This window comes from Eurytemora carolleeae, unplaced genomic scaffold, assembly GCF_000591075.1.
Source record: "Eurytemora carolleeae unplaced genomic scaffold, Eaff_2.0 scaffold42, whole genome shotgun sequence".
Classification (NCBI taxonomy): domain Eukaryota; kingdom Metazoa; phylum Arthropoda; class Copepoda; order Calanoida; family Temoridae; genus Eurytemora; species Eurytemora carolleeae.
Genome location: NW_019396063.1, coordinates 150,120 through 170,779, shown reverse-complemented (window position 1 = coordinate 170,779; position 20,660 = coordinate 150,120). Strand labels below are relative to the sequence as shown.

General features: G+C 33.5%; 1 protein-coding gene across 3 annotated transcripts in view; it reads right to left on the bottom strand.

Moving 5' to 3' along the window:
- Window positions 1-4,393: 4,393 nt before the first annotated feature.
- Window positions 4,394-20,660, bottom strand: part of LOC111709206 (nucleolar protein 4) — a 55,029-nt gene continuing 38,762 nt past the window's right edge. Inside the window, exons 13-19 of one of the 3 annotated variants that reach the window (XR_002766812.1) lie at window positions 20,451-20,501; window positions 14,654-14,839; window positions 9,858-10,016; window positions 7,974-8,051; window positions 7,114-7,245; window positions 5,312-6,662; window positions 4,394-5,191 (exon numbers count right to left, since the gene is read on the bottom strand). Coding sequence is in view for 1 of the 3 variants with exons in the window: in XM_023482824.1 (XP_023338592.1) it covers window positions 6,084-6,662; window positions 7,114-7,245; window positions 7,974-8,051; window positions 9,858-10,016; window positions 14,654-14,839; window positions 20,451-20,501 (1,185 nt within the window). In the remaining 2 variants the exon portion in view is untranslated. Of the gene's footprint in view, window positions 6,663-7,113; window positions 7,246-7,973; window positions 8,052-9,857; window positions 10,017-14,653; window positions 14,840-20,450; window positions 20,502-20,660 lie in introns of all 3 variants that reach the window. The other 2 variants (XR_002766813.1, XM_023482824.1) reach the window with 2 other exon arrangements.

The following is a 20,660-nucleotide window of genomic DNA, read 5'->3' as shown; positions in this document are numbered from 1 at the left end:
TCACAGAGGCAATCTTAAACTCAAAAATTGTCTTCAACATTATGAGATTGGCGTGATTGAAATGGTAATAAATTGTAATCGTTTTGTGACCTTTTCTTAGTTGACTGACGGGTAACTAAAAAAATCAACAAACAGATTTTTAAAAGTGGTAATATAGACAGATATGCCACACAGCGGTCAATAGGTCGCAAGCTTTCTAGCCAAATCGATGAAAATTTTTAAAATCAAATCTAAAAACAAGTACTTAGTCTTGAAATGTACATGTCTAGGGCTTCCCAAAATATATCTGAGTTATATGAGGTAACATCAATGTGACGCTTTAAAGTCAAGCCAGAGATGGAATTTAAAGAATTTGAGCCGCGGTTTAAATCTGCCAAAATCCGGTTTAAATTAAGCGCCGGCTTAAATCTTGAAACATTTAATACAATTTTAAGTGGAAGCAACCATATTTAAGCCGCGGCTTAAATTTAAACCGCCGCTCAAATTCTTTAAATTCGGCCACAGTTTAGAAAATTGATGCAACTTTTCACAGAAGCCTAGATACATGTGGCAACACTTCATTAAACTCTAGGAAGTTAGCAACTGATAATAATTTCAAGTTTCCAGGAAAGGAGTAGTATAATTTTAACCTAGGCCTTACATTCGGATTTTGACCGCACACTCCAAAGCAAGGTAGGGATCTAAAAGATTGCGGGAATAGGTGTTTGTTCATTTTACTGCAACATTAAAAACTAATTAGGACTGATCTAAAGTAAATAATCTACAGATAGTATATAAACCTGTGCTATACCTCATAAAAAGACTTTTTCTTGTCATTGTTTTTATAAACTGAGTCCTAATGCACTAATAAATTCGGTTCAAGTACCGGGCAGACATTTAGGCAGCTAGAACAAGTTTAGATAGTGCACTTGATTAATGAAACTTACATCTCCCTTAAATGTGTTCATAAAATCGAAACCTATCCCTCTCCCTTTATATAATTTACTGCGAAGTTTAAAAGTTTGAGAAATATTTAACGATATATTATCAATATTGAGGATTTTAAATGGAAAGTTCTTGAATTTTAAAGTTAAGTATCAGCTCAAAGAGAAAGGTTTCTTTGGATCAAGTTGAACACCAAGAACTCTCATAGCTTTGTTTGCAAATAATGTGTATAACGTTTCTGGGAGGAATACGTAAACAAACACAGTGCTGCTCAGAGGCCGGTCCTTCTATAGATAGTGGACGTGTAGTTCACGTACTTTGGAGGACGATAATTTGGCCGCTAGATGTCTCCCGTGAGTTGTTCATGGACGGACAGAGTTTCTCACGCCATACGGTATCTGTGGATCATTAGCCATGCATTAGCCGTACTAATATGATTTTTTTGAGAAAAGGTGGCAGCTGCACTAATCCAAGTAGCTTTCTGATTTCATTTCATAAATTGATTGCAGTGTCTTGTTTTTAAGATCCATTATGAATTTGAAATTAAATCAAAGTACAATTTCTTATGTCTAAGATAGTTTGCTGCGTTCAAATCAAATTCGTAATAAGCTTTCCCTTTTTTTCCGTCGATAGGGGTCGCATATGTATGTGTTTATGGTCGGACAATACTCGGACACTGATAACTCATGGAAGAACGCGTTTGAACAAAACACTATTTCTCCGTACATTTCACGACCAATATAGGAGACGTCAAGTTGTCGACCAATGTAGTTTATGGAAGGAACGGCCTCAGGTTGAACTTTGTTTATATTCCTCCCAGAATATGCAGTACACTTTATTTGTAAACAAAGCATAAGGAGTTCCTGGCTAAGTATCTCATTAAAATCCTTGTTAGACACACAATTCAAATTAATTTTTAATTAAAATATAAATTTAAACTTTTCATCTAACCATGGTCTCTTTTCAAAAACTATAACCAGGATTAGATTTGTGCAATATTCATGTAAAAGATTAGATTTTCCAGTTTAATATTTTTAAGCCCAATTTATTTCTGTTGTAAATAACTATTCTTTTTGTTTTAAGTTGCATACAGCGAGAACCAGAAAGCTCTGGAAGACGACTTTTAGACTCAAGTAATAATTTTTATTAGTCCAATTAGCATGAGAAAGGGTGTAAATAGACCCAATTTACTTAATAAGGGATTCAATAAGTAACTTGTAAAACTATTTGCTTTGTATCAACGTTAAATACACAAAGTTTTGTTTTAATGTCGTCTTCCTATTCCACCAGTGTCCTTGGTTCCAATTATATTATCTAAACATGCACTGATTTGAATTTTTCCCCTCTAAATTGAAATATTTTCTATAACTCTCGTTTTCCAGAGAAAACATCAACAGTTTAACCCTGAACTTCGGAGACATCAAATGAATTTATAAAATGTTTTTAACCAATACTGATAATAGAATGCCTCAGATATTTTTTTAATTAAACAATTTTAATGGAGCTCTTAAATCTTTCCCGCATATTTTAGGTTTTTTTCTTTATTTTTACAAAAAAAAACAGATAGGTCTCATTCCGGAATAAATATCACTAAAAAATGAAGCCAAGACGGCATTTTAAAAAATTTTTTAATGTCACCGAAGTTCTGGGTAAAATTTTTTATGTTTTCTCTAAAACTGTATGGTCGGAAATTGAGAGGGTTCGAATTAGTCTGACTAAAATGTTTTTTTTTCTTATAGTATACATTTTAAAGTTTAAGAGTAACTTAACATTAAAAACCACTGTAAACAGTAAAAGAGCTGAAAAAGACTGTGATGGGTTTCTTTTATAAACCAATAGTACTTATTTGTAATAAAATACTTTGATAGATGTACTCTGCACAAAAGCAAGAACTCCACAAGCACAGAACTATAGATATAAGGAGAAGGTCAAAGGAGTTGAGTTTTTGCCACAAACTCTGATTTTCTAATCTCTATATCTTTGTAACCCAATTTCGTAGACCTGAGATATTTCAAACTATTAATACTTAAAGATAAAATAATCTAAGTTTGAAAAATCAAAGGTTTGCACCATCAGGTTGTAAAGATATTGGGATCAGAACATTTGAGTTTGTGGCAAAAACTCAATTCCTTTATACAACATAACTGTAGATAGGATTCTGTGATCTCGTAGCTTCCCTGGTTTGGGATTTATGCACAAGTATGAGAAACACAAATTTATCCGGTTATATATTAAATGGTTATAACCTTTTTTTTCAAAGCTCTTCAAAAAGATGAGTTATGAGTTTTAATGGAGTATTTGGCAAGATTCTGGTCGAATTTCGCATTAAAATGCGCAGACTTTAGTTCACATCTGAAACTTGATAATGATGTCTCCAGGGATATTTATAAAGTTCATGTTCTACCATATTCTTATATATATATTAGGTTTGTCTGTGGGTTTGTTTGAAACCAATAAACGATATATTGGCTAAAGGAGTCGGCCCCAGATTTTGCGAAGGACCGATCACATGACCCTAAGATTTGCGGACGATTAAAATTAAACTATTTTGTCTTATAAATAATGTAATCTAAAAAATAGAAATCCACCAGTACAGCTGAAAAAATGTAGGAAATATTTAATTGTTTTATATTTATATCTTACTGGCTAAAGTGCCCGGCGTTGCCCGTGAAATTTTAGAAAAGTTTGGTTTCCCTTAAAAAATGTCAGCCGATTTGGTACAGCCGTTTGGCTAGCTCAAGCAAACAAAAATATAAATAGCTTTATTATACAGACTAGGATAAAATGATTGCAGCTGATTTATTTATTTTAATGCGAAGCACCCTGGAAGCACAGTTTTTACATTTAAATATAGTTATATAGGAGAACTAGCTGAAGTGCCCGGCGTTGTCCGTGAATTTTAAAAAAATAGATATTTGAACGAAGAATATTTTTAGTCTATGATTCACTCTGAACTAACGTTTATTTGAAATCAAACGTGTTTTCGTCTATAACTCAACAGTCTTCAGACTTACAGATTTGTTTATTTTATACTTTTTCATTTAAATGTATATGCCAACAAAAAATTATTTAAGATACAAGGCTATAAAATTATGTAAAAGGTGTCAAATTGTGATCGAAAGTCACAGTTTTCTGAAATATTTACAGAACCGTTAACTCCAAGTGGATTGTTACCCCCAGGTGCCGATGGGTTTCCAAAAAATTTGGTCCAGCTGTTTGGTCAGCTATAGCTAAAAATTATATATATCTATATATGTTTATATATATATGAGTGAAGAGCTTCATTATGTAGATTGCAGACTATGTTACTCGATTAAAAATCAAAATATTAATAATTTTTTTATTCAAACTATAGGGAAACTCTCTTTCGGTCAAAAACATTTTTGGAAGATTTCTTTAGGTGAGATTAATCTACCCCCTGTAAATTACTAGCTACTAAAAGGACCAACAAATAGAGAAGAAAAAAACATAATTTTCTATGTATATTTTTATAAAAACAATTTACTTGACAAAACCAAGATATAAACAATAATCTGTCTGGAATGAGAAAGCATGACGAAGGATCACATCGATGTTTTTAATGTTAATAGTTTCATATTGGAAATGAGGGAGGGGGGGGGGGATGGTAAAGATGGCTTGTAAAACAATAAATATTTTCTCAACATCTATAGGAATACAATAGAAAACACTGTATAAGAAATGGAAGGAATTAAAAGAAATAAATAGGAATAAATTGTAAATGTGTTGTATCAGCATGACTAGCATTAGTATGGGACAAGTATCAGTGGGACAAGTATCAGTAGGACAAGTATCACTAGGACAAATATCAGTAAGACTAGTATCAGTGAAAGGACTAGTATCAGCATGACTAGCATCATTATGGGACTAGTATCACTAGGACAAGTATCAGTAGGACATGTATCAATAGGACATGGATCAGTAGGACTAGTATCAGCATGACTAGTATCAGTATGGGACTAGTATCACTAGGACAAGTATCACTAGGACATGAATCAGTAGGACTAGTATCAGTAGGACTAGTATCAGTTGGACTAGTATCAGTTGGACTAGTATCAGTAGGACTAGTATCAGTAGGACTAGTATCAGCATGACTAGCACCAGTATGGGACTAGTATCACTAGGACAAGTATCAGTAGGACTAGTATCAGTGGGTAACAATAGCACCGCTATTTATTTTTAAGAGTAGGACTAGTATGAGATAAAGGACTATTTTTAGTAGGAATAGTATCAGTAAGTGATATTAGGACTGTAAGCATAACAACTTTTTAAGTGTCAATGACTAATCAGCGACTAATAGTACAACATAAGTTTAAAACTAAATAAGACACAAAAAAAATGTTGTTAATGTTTAGTGATAACTACAAACCTGAAGAATAGGAATACGACTTTAAAGAATACAGAAGTTGATGTTGTTTCAAAACAAATAATTTTACACGTAAGTTGTTTAATCACATATTATGCGAAATGGGTCTGTTTACACTGCACAATTTCTGTGCCTCATGTTTATTGGACTACTTAAAATAATAACTTGAGTCGAAAAGTCGACTTCCAATTCCAGAGTGTTCTGGTTATCACTGTACTTCATTTCAACTTTTACATATCGAAGTAAACTCAGGGTAATATAATGATAACAGACTTTAACAGAATCACAGTAGTTTATATAGATACAACAGTATACAACAACAAGAAATAGGATATATATAGTGTACAACAGTTGATGGATTCGGGGATATGTGTACAAATATGCACATGATGTAAGCATATTGTACACCAGTTGCACATGCGAAAAATGAATAGTAATCTAAATTGATGGGACGGAGCATTATGAAAAAAACGGAAACCAAAAAAGTTTGTTCCTTTGTGAAAATTGCAGAGCAAACATTGAACCTCTAGATAATTGCTTAATCAAACTTAGTTCAACAAATAAAAAATTAAAGTTAAAATAAAAAATCATTATTTATTTTGGTAATGAAGTGTTCAGTATAATAAAAATAATTTGGGTACATTTTATATCAAGATACGGGGGCAGGGTCGTCTTCAACATTCCAGAAAGGGGAAAATTAAAAAAACAAATGTAATTGACACGTTGAGATTTAAATGTGAAGGGACAAGGTTAGGAAGAGGGACAGGGTGTGAATTTAAAGTTTTGGTTGAATCTGAATCAGATGTTCAAGTTCGTCTGCTGAGCGCAGTAAAAATGCCGCGCTTTCTCTATATCCAGTTATCAGCTGACGAACAGCTGTCATTTCAGTACCGTTTAGTTTGTGATTTAACAATGGAGGTTTCTTCAAGCTTTCAAGGCCTTGACCGTTAGTGTTTCCAAGTCCTTGTAGTAGGCCTGGTGGTTGTGAATGGTAAACTGTTGGCTGTTGTTGTTGTTGTAGAACTTGTCGGTACATGGCAGCTGTTGCTCCGTTAACAACTGGCATACTTGAAACCGGCACCATGTTGGAATGCTGACTGGTAGCTAGAAGGGATGTCAGCTGTTCAGGTTTGTACTCCATCTTGGTTTTATCTATCATGGTCATCGTGACCGTGACCGGAGACCCACCGGACACTACGTCCATTGGAGAGCAATAGGACATAGGTATAGGAATAGGCTGAGAAATAGGCTCCATGCCCATGCGCATGCGCTTTGCATTTTCAGCTTCGTTCTCGCATGCGCGCGCAAGCATTTGTTCTGCATGCACGCTTGTTAAGTGGGGAGGAGTGGGCCTCTGAAAAAAATCAAGTCAGAAAATTCTAAAATCTATTAAAATTCAGTTTGTTTTAAATAAATCAAGTTTTTTCGCGTCATTTTAAAACATCACATATTTTTACGCACATTAAATGTTCTTTTTAAATATTTTCTTTGTAATTGCTGATACATTTTGAATATTTGATTACAAGTGTATTATAAAGTCTTAATTACAAAAAAAATTATATTTTGCTTCATTCTTTGGCATCCTTAAAGGAACTAAGTTTTTGCCACAAACTCTGACTTTCTAACCCCTCAATAATTCCAACCCGATGTCGTAGACGTTTGATATTTCAAACTATGATTTCTCTAATATAAAATTGTCTAAGTTTGAAATATAAAAGGTTTACACCATCAGGGTGCAAAGAAATAATGTTTAGAAAATGTGAGTTTGTGGCAAAAACTCAATTCCTTTAATTATATTAACTTACATTATTAGTATCTAGTCCTGCTTGCTCCCTGGACCGTTTAGTTCTTCTGCAAGATTTGAGATAGGTCCGGATACGCTTCCGGGCCCGGTCAGAAAACTCAGGGAACTGTCGGGTACAAGAGTCTATTATAGCCTAAAAAAACAATTCGATTTAATTAAAAACCATTTCATAGAATGTGCATTGTGCAATTAGAATCCACTCAATCTAAAATAAATTGCATGAAATGTTTTCAATTACAACTTCTCTTATTGAAGAGCTAGTAAAAAGAACAAAAATGTTTTGAATTGCTAAAATGTTTCCGGATAGTTTTTCTCCTGTCATACTTGTGCGTAAAACATTATATTCGCACCAGTAATGTCGCATGAAAATTGGCCGTCTCCTTCCGCCCAATTTGCAGTAAACTTTCTTGTTTAATATTTTCTTAAAGGAATTGAGTCTTTGCAACAAATCCCAATTTTCTAATACCTATATATCTACAACCAAACTATGTAAACCATAGATATTTCAAACTTTGATTGTTTGATATAACAGAATTCATAGTTTGAAATATCTAAGGTCTACGACATTGGGTTGGTAAGATATAGGCTTTTAAAAACCAGAGTTTGTGGCAAAGACTCAATTCCTTTTTTATCAAAAGTAAAACAAGCAATGTATACTGTGTCTATATTGTAAACGAAGAAAAAAGAAATGAAGAAAAGAGGTAAATTTACAATGAATTTATTAACGATCAAAAGCCTGTAATTTATAATGGCAAAAATTGTAATAATGATAATTAAAATTGATATAGTCACAGAGTAACAAGTGGTTTTAATCAAAAAATTTTATTGAAAGTCAGGTATTTACTTTTTTTTATTTTTTACCTGTATTTTCTCCTTGGGTTGTTTTGAGATTGGAACATGTCGGTCTAGATTTTCATCAACAAACAGACGAACAAACATCTAAACAACAAGTTTTAAATGTTTTATCTATGACGATAGAAGAAAAAAAATTATATTGAGTTGTTATTCCCCGGCTGTATAAATGAAAGTGAAAATTCATCAAAAGCTAAATGTTTAAAGTATTTGCCTTATATTATATAAGTTCTAAATCCAGGTAGATAAATAAAAGAAGTTCTTTAAGAAAGGAAAAGGAATTTGTTAATGAAAGTGGGGAAAATATTTAAAAGAAAAAAAGGTAGAAGAAAGAGGGGGAGATTTTAAATTATTCTGTTTTTGTAATCTTAGCATAATAATTGTTTTGGATTATAATTCTATGCAACTGTTACCATACTTTCTTACTTTCCTACTCCTACTTTCCTACTTTACTACTTTCCTACTTTCCTACTCCTACTTTACTACTTTCCTATTTTCCTACTTTCCTACCTTCCACAGAAAAATAAAATCATATTTATTTGGAACCGAGAAAGTTAATGTTTTGACGACTTTTCTAAAAAATCTTCTACTTTAATTATCAATTAATGTTACTAATTTGCTTTTAGCAAATTTTCATTAAAATTTTCTGAAAAATTTTATTTGTCCTACAAATCAGCTTGACAAATTCAAAAATCATTCAGTCAAAAGCTTTACTCTATTAGTTTTCACTCAAAAGTTTCAGAGACAAAGTTCTAAAAATTCTTGTAAATTGTTTGCTTTTATAATTCTTCGCATAGATTTGAAACTGTACACATAGGCGTTAGGAATTTTCCCAAGGGGCGACTTCTCAAATGACAATTCCCCAAGTAGCAACTTCCCAAATGTGCAATTTCCCAAACAGCAACTTCCCAAAGGTTAGGTTAGGCCTTTCAAAGCACTGTACTCATCAAAGGTGGACAAGCGCTACGTCATAGATGGGGGTCGAGCGCGCAGCTAGAACAAATTGGGGGGAGGGATCATTGCGGCTAGGACAGACTTGGGAAGTTGCCATTGGGGAAAATGTTTTTGGGATAGTACCGATCATTAAAATACATATATAGATAAATTAAGATTATACAGGTCAGATATAGAGATAGCTATTGACTAGGGTTTTCATCGAAAAGGGGAAATCGTTTCGCGAAAATTTCGCATTATTTCGCATTTCCTTCGCTCGCCATAATGCGAAATTTTTTGCTATTTTCGCGAAATTTCGCTTTTATTTCGCACTTATTCGCAAAAGTTTTCGCACTTATTCGCAAAAGTTTTTGTTCGCTGGAAACTTTTAGATATATACATAGATAAATAGATAGATAGAAAGATAGAAAGATAGAAAGATAGATGGATGGATGGACTGGAAGGATGGGAGAGGTGTACGAGGGATGGAATGTTCCTTTCTCTCTCTCTCTCTTCCTCCTAACTACTCACTCTCTCATATTGATCCTGACAAGAGGGAACACGGGTACAGGAGAATGGGGGGGGGGTACTTGAGGTGAGAAGAGGGGGGGGGGTCTGGTGAGTATAGAAGGGGAAAAGGGGGATGTTGAAAGGATTGTACTTATGTGAATTAGGTAGACAAAATGATTGACCATTAAAAAGTTGTGACCAATGCCCCACAATGTGGCATCCCTCCCTCTGAGACCTGTGAGACCCAATCTTCTCAATATTTTAACTCAGATATTTCAAGTGTAAAAGAAAATCCATATATTTTTTGCGCTTCGTGCGGGTTATATTTTGTTCATGTAAAGAGTCTTACGAACCCAAAAAGATTATTACTGATTTTAGTTTCAATCATCCAACACCTGGAGGAAGAAATAGAAGAAAACGTTTTGTTTAATCAGGGTGCCTCCGACTTACATTAAACGCCTTCAGTCTCTCTGGATCTCCACTGTTGTCGAATTTATCGTCCGAACCGTCGTCTTCGTCCTCGTCGTCGTCGTCGTCTTTGTTTCCAACGGACGAGTTGTCGTCTCCAATAATTGATTCGTCTCTTGTTATATCTGATCTACTCGGACTCTAAAAAAAATAGTTAATTAAATATTTTTTTTTTTTTTAGGGCAACTGCCTGATTTTTGCTATAAAAACGAACATTACAAAAATGCTCAAACTCAACGTGAAGATTGTTTTGAATTATGTAAGAAAACTGTTCCGTGTTCTCCCTGAAAAGTAAATTCCCTTTTCTTCTAAACTCAAACTCTGCATATAGAGTCATTATTCTCATTCCACCATAATCCTCTCAATGTCGCATGAAAATTGGCCGTCTCCTTCCGCCCAATTTGCAGTAAACTTTCTTGTTTAATATTTTCTTAAAGGAATTGAGTCTTTGCAACAAATACTTGCATTGCACCGTAGGCTTTTCCTAAACTTCGTTCCAATATATTATATTACAATTATAAAAAAATTAGTTAACTCTTGAGAAATTGCATGAAGTAAAAACGTGAAAACGAATGTAAAACTTAAAGAAGATGCAGAAAGCTGCTAACTGCATTTTCAACAATGAAAAAGTTAAGAATTTTCAGAAATTTTAACACGTATAAAAGAAAATTTATTTTAGCTTAATTCTATACTTTTTTAATCAACATCTGTATATTTCTGTCTGGCCTTTTTATCAAGAAATATATATATATATATATATATATTAATATTGGCCTTTTTTTTACCAAGAAATATATTTTTAATTTATAATTGTCAAAATCATATTCTTTCTTTAAGAAAAAAATACTTTTTATTTCTTACTCTTTAAAATTCATTCAGTGCATGTACACCTGTTTTAAAGATGAATTCGCTAGTAAAAGCAAAATACTTTTTTTTTAAATATTCTAACATATAACACTAGGCTTTTAGGGCGCTTCGCGGCCATCTTCTATCTAAATTGTGAACATGGTCTCTTTGTGTACATTTTAAAACAAAGAAAAAAAATTTCACGGATTTTATTAAAAAAATTTTTAATTTACAAAAATGAAAAACTTTTTAACACGAATTTTTAAATTTTGATCATTCATAAACCTTCCCTTGGGTCACGTGATGTCCTACACGATCGGTTCAGCCGTTTTGACGTTTATTGGATACAAACAAACAAACAGACTAGCCAAATTTATATATAGATATAAATATATATGTAAAGTATACAAAAATTGGTAAACAGGAATCCGTATTGAAACACTGAATTCAAAAACCTTAAAATCATAAAATTGAACAAAAGAATTGCCACAAACTCAGATTTTTTAATCCATATATCCAATATCTAGTACCTTAGATATTTCAAGCTATACATTCTGTTAGATCAAATAATCTTAGTTTGACACATCAAATGTTGACACCATCAGGTTGCAAAGATATAGTGATTAGAAACTTTAGTTTGTGACAAAAACTCAAATTCTTTGTGGAAATTTGTCAGAGTGCTTAAAAAAAAAATTTTGGGAGGGGGCTATAAATTTGAATAATTTAGCTACTCGATAAAATTATAACTATTTACCTCCCTATGTGATAAATAATTTTTTTAAAAATGTTTGAACTGACCCGGTTTGTCAGAACAAACAAAAAATCCTCATTGTTTTGATCAAATTCAGGCTATTTTAAAAATTTGTTTATATCGTCTCAAAGTTTCTACGAGTGCAGAAGATAGTACAATTTCCTGTGTTATTATGTGACCGTGCCGGTACAAAAAGTAGGTACTGTACATACCCGATTCAAGGTTACCATTTAAACCTTTATTATTGAGTTAATTGCCTTTTCTACACATAAATTGATGAATTTGCATTTCAGGTTCTCTATAAATGTGACGTGCAAAAGAATAATGTCTTTACCACAAATTCTGATTATTTTATTCAATATATCTTTGCATCCAAATGTCGTAGGCTGTAAATATTTCAAACTATGATTTCTGTTGGATCAAAAAATCTACAAGCTTTTGCACCATGAGGTTGTAAAAATATGGATTAGAAAATTTAAGTTTGTGGCAAAGACTCAACTTCTTAGTGTAGAAAAGACACGGAAGGATTGTCAAAAGTTTAACTTTTGATTTAGAAATCATATCGTCACTGAAATAAATGTTCTAAGTGCACCGTTGTGAATCCGGCATGGAACTTGTTCAATTAACCCTATTCAGACTGACGTCTGGTTTATCCAAAATAGTCTGAGGAGGGGGGGGGGGAGTCCGTTATTGCCTTATTGTGATAAAAATCTAAAACATTTTTGGAAAACCCTTAACTTTGATAATATGAAAAAAAATTTGAAAATCAGCAAAATTCCAAATATACATTGCAATATCAAATTATTCACCAAAAAATGTGCCAAAACAAAAATTTCGCGAAATATAATAAATTATACATTTTTGAAAAGCCCTTACCCCACGGCGAATTCAAATGTGCAAAAATATTTGCAAAATTATCATAAACTAAATTTGTATTCAAGGAAAGCTGAAAAGGTGCAAATTCTCTTTAAAGGCATCTGAGCAAAAATCTCTGCAAAATTTCTTCGCAAAAATTGTGTAAAGGTAAAATAAGGTATTTAGGCAGAATGCCTGAGGACCCAGGAAGTAGGTATAAAAGCCCTGCTTTGAGTAATGAATGAATGTATGAATGTAAGGGACACGTGTTAGTTAGAAAAATAAAAAAATTTGAACAGTCTTAACCCAATTCTTTTTGAATAATCTCCAAAAAACGTCAGGGGGGGTTCCCCGGGACCTTCCCCCCCCGCCCGGAATAGGGTTTAGGGTAACAATTAAAACTACAACGGCAGTCTGTTTAATAAATTAGGTTTGAAACAGTTGATTAGGGACCCCCTAGGTTGTTCCCTCGACCTGTTAACTGATAGGGTCCCCTTAGGTTGTTCCCTCGACCTGTCAACTGTTAGGAACCCATGGGGTGTTCCCTCGACATGTCAACTGTTAGTAACCCCCTGGGGTGTTCCCTCGACTTTTCAACTGTTAGGAACCCCCTGGGGTGTTCCCTCGACTTGTCAACTGTTAGGAACCACTCGGGGTGTTCCCTCGACCAGTCAACTGTTAGGAACCCCTTGGGGTGTTCCCTCTACCTGTCAACTGTTAGGAACCCATGGGGTGTTCCCTCGACCTGTCAACTTTATGGAACCCTCTGGGGTCTTCCCTCGACATGTCAGCTGTTAGGAACCCATGGGGTGTTCCCTTGACCTGTCAACTGTAAGGATTCCCCTCTGGGGTGTTCCCTCGACCTGTCAACTGTTTGAAACCCCCTAAGGTGTTCCCTCGACCAGTCAACTGTTAGGAACCCATGGGTTGTTCCCTCGACCTGTCAACTGTTAGGAACCCCCTGGGGTGTTCCCTCGACATGTCAACTGTTAGGATTCCCCTGGGGTGTTCCCTCGAACTGTCAACTGTTAGGAAACCATGGGTTGTTCCCTCGACCTGTCAACTGTTAGGAACCTCTGGGGTGTTCCCTAGACCTGTCAACTGTTTGTAAACATGAAAAGTTGAACAGCAGTGAATACAGGAATTCAGGGAATAATCTTGATTAAATATATTGTGAAGAGTAATAGAGGATGGTCCATAGCGGGGTGTACCATCAGGGGTGCAGGGTATCTGCCCGCTATCCAGCTGATGGTATAATTTTAGTCAATATTTCAGTTTTTCCAGGTAATACGTAAATTAGAGAATAGATTATTATCCTCTTATTTATTAATATGATAGAATAAATTGATTTTTTGATTATTCTACAAGATTTACTGGTTTTCAGGATTTTAATAATTTATGTGGCTGATTTTTAAGATTTTAAGATGACCTATTTTTAAGATTATTACAAGATTTCCAAGATTGAGACAATTTTGACTGATTTTCAAGACATTAACAAGAATTTGATTGATATTTTAGAGTTTGTGATGACCTTTTTAGTAGATTAATGACAATGCAGATAGAACAGTAGAATTATATTTTGAATATTTCTTATACAAATGGAGTACCCGTCTGCAAAGCATCTATAATCATATGGTAGGGCGAACCGCGTCAGTTATATCTCCCTTCTATTTCTTACTCCCTGGATCGAACACTAGATGTTGTCTTTTCAGGATTAAGAGGTTTTTCGTTCACAATAATCCTGATGCAGAATCTCAAAGGAGTTACGCGCATGCCGCGTTGAATTACAAGGCAGAGAGACTAGAAAAAGCATGCATGTAATTCCTTTGGGATTCTGGCTCAGGGTTATTGTTAACGAAAAACCGCTACATCTTGAAAAGATGACATCTTGTGTTCGATCTTTATTGTTATTAATCTATGATTATAAGATTGACTAATTTTCGAGATTAAGACAATGTTTAGAGATTTTTAAACTTTTAACCAGAAATAGACTGATTTTTTAGATTTTGCGATGAACCATTTTAAAGATTATTATAAGATTATCTAATTAAGACTATTTTGACAGATTTTTTAGATTTTTACCAGAAATAGACAGATTTTTAAGATTTTGTGATGACCTATTTTTAAGATTATTATAAGATGGAGTAATTTACAAGGGTTATTGATATTAATGATTATATTATAAGCTGGTTTTTAAGAATAGAAGAGCATTGATCAATTTTCAAGATTTTGACAAGATTGACTAAAATAAATTATTAAGATTTGATCGTTTGATTTTTATGATAATGACAGGATCGATGATATATCTGGAAAAATGAATCCTTACCGACGATCCATTTCTGTTCTGTGCTAGATACTGTCCAAGGTTAGAGAGTGGTAGGTTGCTCTGGGAGGAGTTCTGAAGGTTGCTCTGAGAGGAGTTCTGAATGTTGCTCTGAGAGAATGAATGTTTGTGTGAGAAGTTTGCCCAGGTTGGGTCAGATGATGCATCCTCTCCGCTCTCAGGGTCCTCCTTAACATACAGGGTTCTTTAACTCTTATTTACCGTAATCTACACAGTTATCCAAACCAGTCACAGATCAAGTAAAGGCTGACAAGGTTTAAAAAGTTAAGAAACTGCAGACGCGCAATCCATGCTCGACCTTTTATATTATAAGATCTATAAGAAGTCAAATTGCTTGTATCATAATACTTCGGTGTTTTATCATCAAGATCAAGTGTATGAAGGAATAGTTTTCTACATTTGCTATATTGTTTTGGATTTTAGTTTTTTGTTACCAGGACAACCAGATTTTCATGAGCAGTAATCTATCTTAAAGGATAGAATTTACTGGTAGCGTGACATATAATTTTAAGTGAAGGCATTCGCTTTCTATAAAATAATAATTGTGGGTTCTATTTAAAAAAGACTTGAAAAGTTCTTGTTACAAAAACAGTAAAGGAAATTGTGAGAATTAAACACTTTTAAAGCTATAAAAACGATGATATATTCCACATTTTTGATCAGTTCAAAGTTTACAGGGGTAACTTTGTGAACATGGCATTCCCCCTCTTTAAAAAATTGTTAGGTAAAAATAACAATGTCACCTCTCCACAAAATATTTCATCATTTCAATATTCGAAAATTGTCCAAAAAAGTTTTAGATATTCTTTATTTTTAGAATTTGCCAACTGTAATTAGCGACCACAAAGTTCATAGACTAGAAAAATAAAGTTCATAGATTTTTATTTTTTTTCCTAAAACTGTTTTTTTTTCATAAAAGTCAATCTACTCAACTTACAAACAGAGATTACTACTTTCTATATGAGATTACTTTTGTCCAAATTCAAGATAGGAAAAACGACTATATCGTCATGATAATTATTTTAAGACAATGTTAAAACAAAATGTATGTTTTCCATGTATTCTGCAGCTTTTATTTATTATATAAGTCAAGTAGCATAAAGAGAGATTTCAAGGAGTATCTGCATAACAGGCGTCATAATAAGACTGAAGACATACATACAATGAGCAAATTTTGATATGGTTTATTCCAAGGTTAGAAAAATTGAGATATGAAAAGTTTTTGAGTGGAAGTTTGATATATCTTTTCAAAAAAAAGTTTTCTTGTATTGTGAATTATAAAACTCAGTTAGGTCTAAAGTTTAAAATATTAAATAATATTCTCTCCGAATTTATTTTAATGGAACCTCTTTAAAAAAAAGACTGATCTATTTTCTAGAATAATTCTAAAGTTTTCATGTTCACCCCGTATCATCCATAAGAAAAGAGTTATTGGAGCATGAAAAAGAATGAAAAGAACACTGAGATTTACTTCTCCTAGACCACTATACCAATTCTTACTTTTCTGAAATACCTTCTTTAAATTATTCTCACTTAATCGTGCAATAACTCAGTTTAAACCCCCCCCCCCCCTCCCTTAGTGCACTGCAGGCTAGATAAAGAAGGATGGGGGGATCAAGGGGGGGATTTGGCATCAGCAGTTACCTTGATATTTTCTGATTTAGCAGGATGACTATCTTTCCTTTTCCCGCTCATTTTCAATCCTTTCAATGTGCTTTCGGATTTTATATATTTTAATCCTATTTTTGAGAAATCTATTCTGAAATTATGGTTTGATTCTGATTTCTTGTGAAGGTCTATTATGAGTAAACTCTAAGTATATCCGTGAAACATGCTTAGAGGATGGTTTATACAAGTTCTCCTGGTATTCCCGTCCTTCACAACTTGATATTGAGAACTGTGGGAGGTTCGAGGCTATAGCGTCCCCCTCCCATTCCTTTAGCCCCCCTCTTGGTCTCACATACCCTCCTTCATACCCCACCCCTCCCCTCCTAGACCCACATACCCTCCTTTATACCCTACCTTACCCTCCTGGACCCACATACCCTCCTTTATACCCTTTCCTTCCCCTCCTGGACATACCCTTCTTTACACCCTACCCTTCCTCTCCTGGTCCCACATACCCTCCTTTATACCCTACCCTACCCCTCCTGGTATCGTTCCTGTACCCTCCTTTATACCCTACCCTTCCCCTTCTGGACCCACATACCCTTTTTTATACCCTACCCTTCCTCTCCTGGACATACCCTTCTTTATACCTTACCCTTCCTCTCCTGTATCCGCATACCCTCCTTTATATCCTACCCTTCCCCTTCTGGACCCACATACCCTTCTTTATACTTTGCACTTCCCCTCCTGGTATCCTTCCAGTACCCTTCCAGTACCCTTCCCTGTTCTACTCTCTGTTTTACAAAATCTTAAATGTAGCATTTCTTCTTAGAAGAAAGGGCGGCGAAGTCGACAATCATTACGAAGTCGACAATCATTACGAAGTCGACAATCATTACGAAGTCGACAATCATTACGCTTTTTTAATGGTTATCACTTTACATTGAGAGCAATTCACTTTGCTACAGTGTTAGGCAATTATATCAATAAAATGAATACGACTTTTTTATTTAAGTTTTGATTGTTAACTTGCCTTTTAATCGACAGCTTCTCTTTGTTTCCATATTTATGTGCATTCATGATGTTTTAAAGCTTGAAATAAATCAAAATTTAAAATCTTAAGTCATCTTCATTGTATTGATAAAATCGCCTACCACTGTATAATGTACTGAACATTCATACAAACTTAATCTTTTAACCATTTACCCCACCCCCTGTATACTTTATTGTTTAATTTGAAGTAACTTTGTTCTTTCGTGAAATTGCAGCAGTACCCTTGAAACCTTAATCTGGTCAATAATTTGGAAGATGAAATTGTTTTCTAAATTGAAAAGTATTTAATTCTGTTAATTTTTCCATTGTTGATCTTAAGCGAGAAATGCGCAAGCAACTACTACACATGAAAATAATCAGTTTGTAAAAAAACATGGCAATCTTTTTCATACTTTATCAGACAAAGGTTTTAAGGGTACCATTGTGATTCAGACATTACCATCTTTGCATGGGGACTCCCTAAAATTACTTAAATTATGTTAAAACATGTAGAATTTCTAATATAATTACAAATAAAAAGAAACGACAGTAGGTATGGCACAATTTTTATCTTAAATTTGGTCCGAAAAAGGTCCCAACTCCCAATATAAAAAAAATCCATTATATTTTAAGTCAAAAACTATGTAAAACTATTTTCATGTCTGTTAACGTGACTTAAAAGGCTAAAAACTCGGATTACATGGATCACCCATAAAAAAAGATAGATTGCGCATAAGACGACATTTTTCATCTTGAAAGATATAACTGTACAGAGATGTTTTAAAGATATTCCTATTATATAGAATAACTAGGTCGGTTGTGAACATTGGCTGTTCTTATGTCATTGAGTACTTGTGGTGTACATGAGTTCTGTAGAGAGAAATTTAAGTTAGTGTAGTTCTTCTCATGTCCTTCTTCAGTTCTCGTCAATATGATATATTGCTCAGTGAAATGTTGTTCTTCAAAAAGTTCCATTCCCGGAGTTATTTTACACTCTATCATGAAATCCATTAAAACACCAAACCACCCCGCTTATCATTGAAGTACACTTTGACCCCTAGAAGTATGAGTTCGCGGACTGTACAATTCTTGGTGATTTTGATTACATAAGCTATCTATGTTTATTTTTTTATCTATGGGATCACCATGTAAATGTTTAGATATCTAATTAATGGACATTTAATGTTTATAGTTATAAATATTTATTCTACTGTGATAACCAGAAAAACAATGAAATGGGAAGACGACATTATAGCAATGCTTTAGTGTATTTGATGTTGTTACAAAGCAAATACAAGACACTTTTAAAATCGCTAACTTAGTGAAATTGGTCGGTTTACACTACATGATTGCCGTGTCACATGCTAAATAGACTTTTTAAAGTTATAACTTGATTTAAAAGTCGTCTTTCTATTTCAGAGTTTTCTGGTTATCACTATAGCTCAATACAAACTCTTGACTAGGGTTTGCAGCGAACGAAACGTTTCGCGAAAAAATGCGAAAATTTTCGCACGTATTTCGCAAACATTTTCGCGAAAATTCCCATTTTTTTGCGAAAATGAAGAAAGCGAAAAATGCGAAAACGAAGCGAAATTTCGCGCAAACATTCTCGTATTTCGCTGAAGCTGTATTTTGTCTGTTTTGATGAATTTTTGCGATTTGTTCGCATTTTTTCGCGAAAAATTTTTTCCTTTTTGCTGCAAACCCTACTCTTGACCTATAACTTTTCATGAAGCGAACTGAATTTTTATCCCATTTACATAGGACAATCAACTGTTGATGTGAATTTGCATAAGAAAAGATGGCAACATGGAAAACAAAGTTCAAATGTCGTCTTACTAAATCTAATCTCTGAAATACTTCTGAGATATTCTTCAAAATACCACATATTCTCTTCTCAGTTTGAATGCCAGTAAGTTAAGGCCATTGTTTTGGTTCTAGCAAAATTACTTAATTGAGCGCATTACTACTTGTGTCTAATTCAAAGTTAGAACGAACTTAAAAGAAAATATATCAGATGTCGTCTTACAAGATCAAATTTTGGAAAAAAAGACTTTTTTTATTCATCAACAATGTCGTGCTCATTTTCTTGCCAATTTCTTGCCATTTTCTTGCCAAAAAATAATTAAATCATTGTGTTGTATTTCGATTAAGTCCCTCAAACCCCCCCCCCCCCCGTAGAGGTATCATCATTCCTTAAATCCCATTAGATGATATATTACTCTTTTATAAATTATAACCTTGATAGAACTTCACAGGCCTAACAGTTTTTAAAGTAATTTATTTCGGAAATATTTAAAGCACGGTTAAATAAAATCTTTTTACTAAAAAAATTTATCTGAGTATTTATATAATATATAATCTTAAATTGTGCCCTGAATATTTTTACACATATGAAAGATGATACTGTGAATACGACCTAAAACTCTTCATATATGACGATCCCAAGGATAAATTAAGTTTTCTTCCTTAAATGAAGTCATTCACTGGCTTATAAAAAGATTTAATAAAGAAAGAAGCAAGTATTTTGTTACAAGGCATCATAAATTTAAGGGAAAAAAAACTTTGCGCTTTGAGGGTAACCCCATCTATATAATAAAACAAGACATTCGTATATATATATATATATATGTTGCTTATAGCCGGCCAAACGGCTGGACCAATTGGGCTGAATTTTTTTTGTGGACACGGTGGCCGGGGAATGTTATGGGCAATAAAAATTCGATTTTTTCGAATTTTTTTAACATTTTTTTTTGCACGGGCAACGCCGGGCCCTTCAGCTAGTATTAGTTAAAATAATCCAAATAAATGGAAAGACGACAACAACAATTCTGCTGTAGTAAATTATAACAGTTTGAAATATTCAAATTATCATAGTGAATGATTTGACTCAAATATCCAAATATAAATATTTTATAAATTTGATTGAATGATAAAATACTAAATGCCTCGTAATTATATATACTATACAGAATACAGAATTTCTTTTTTTATCTGTTAAAACTGATATATTTTGATCCAGTTGCAGTTTCAAATTAACAAAATTTTTCGCGCTATTTTTAACAATAGAACGATGACGACAAAAAATTCAATTTTTTCAGTATCACTGTATTTTAAACATTTCAATATTGAAACAAACCTTTTTGATCGCGAATCCAAAGTAGTCATCTGCAGTTGGTACTTCACGCCCCTGACAATTCAAAAATCAATAGAACGTCATTAAACAAAAATTTCATAAAAATGTATGATGATAATTCATAATAAATCTTTAAAAAATAATATCTAAAATAATAATAATTAATATAAATTAAGATAATATCAAAGTCAAAATAGGGACATAGATTGTGAT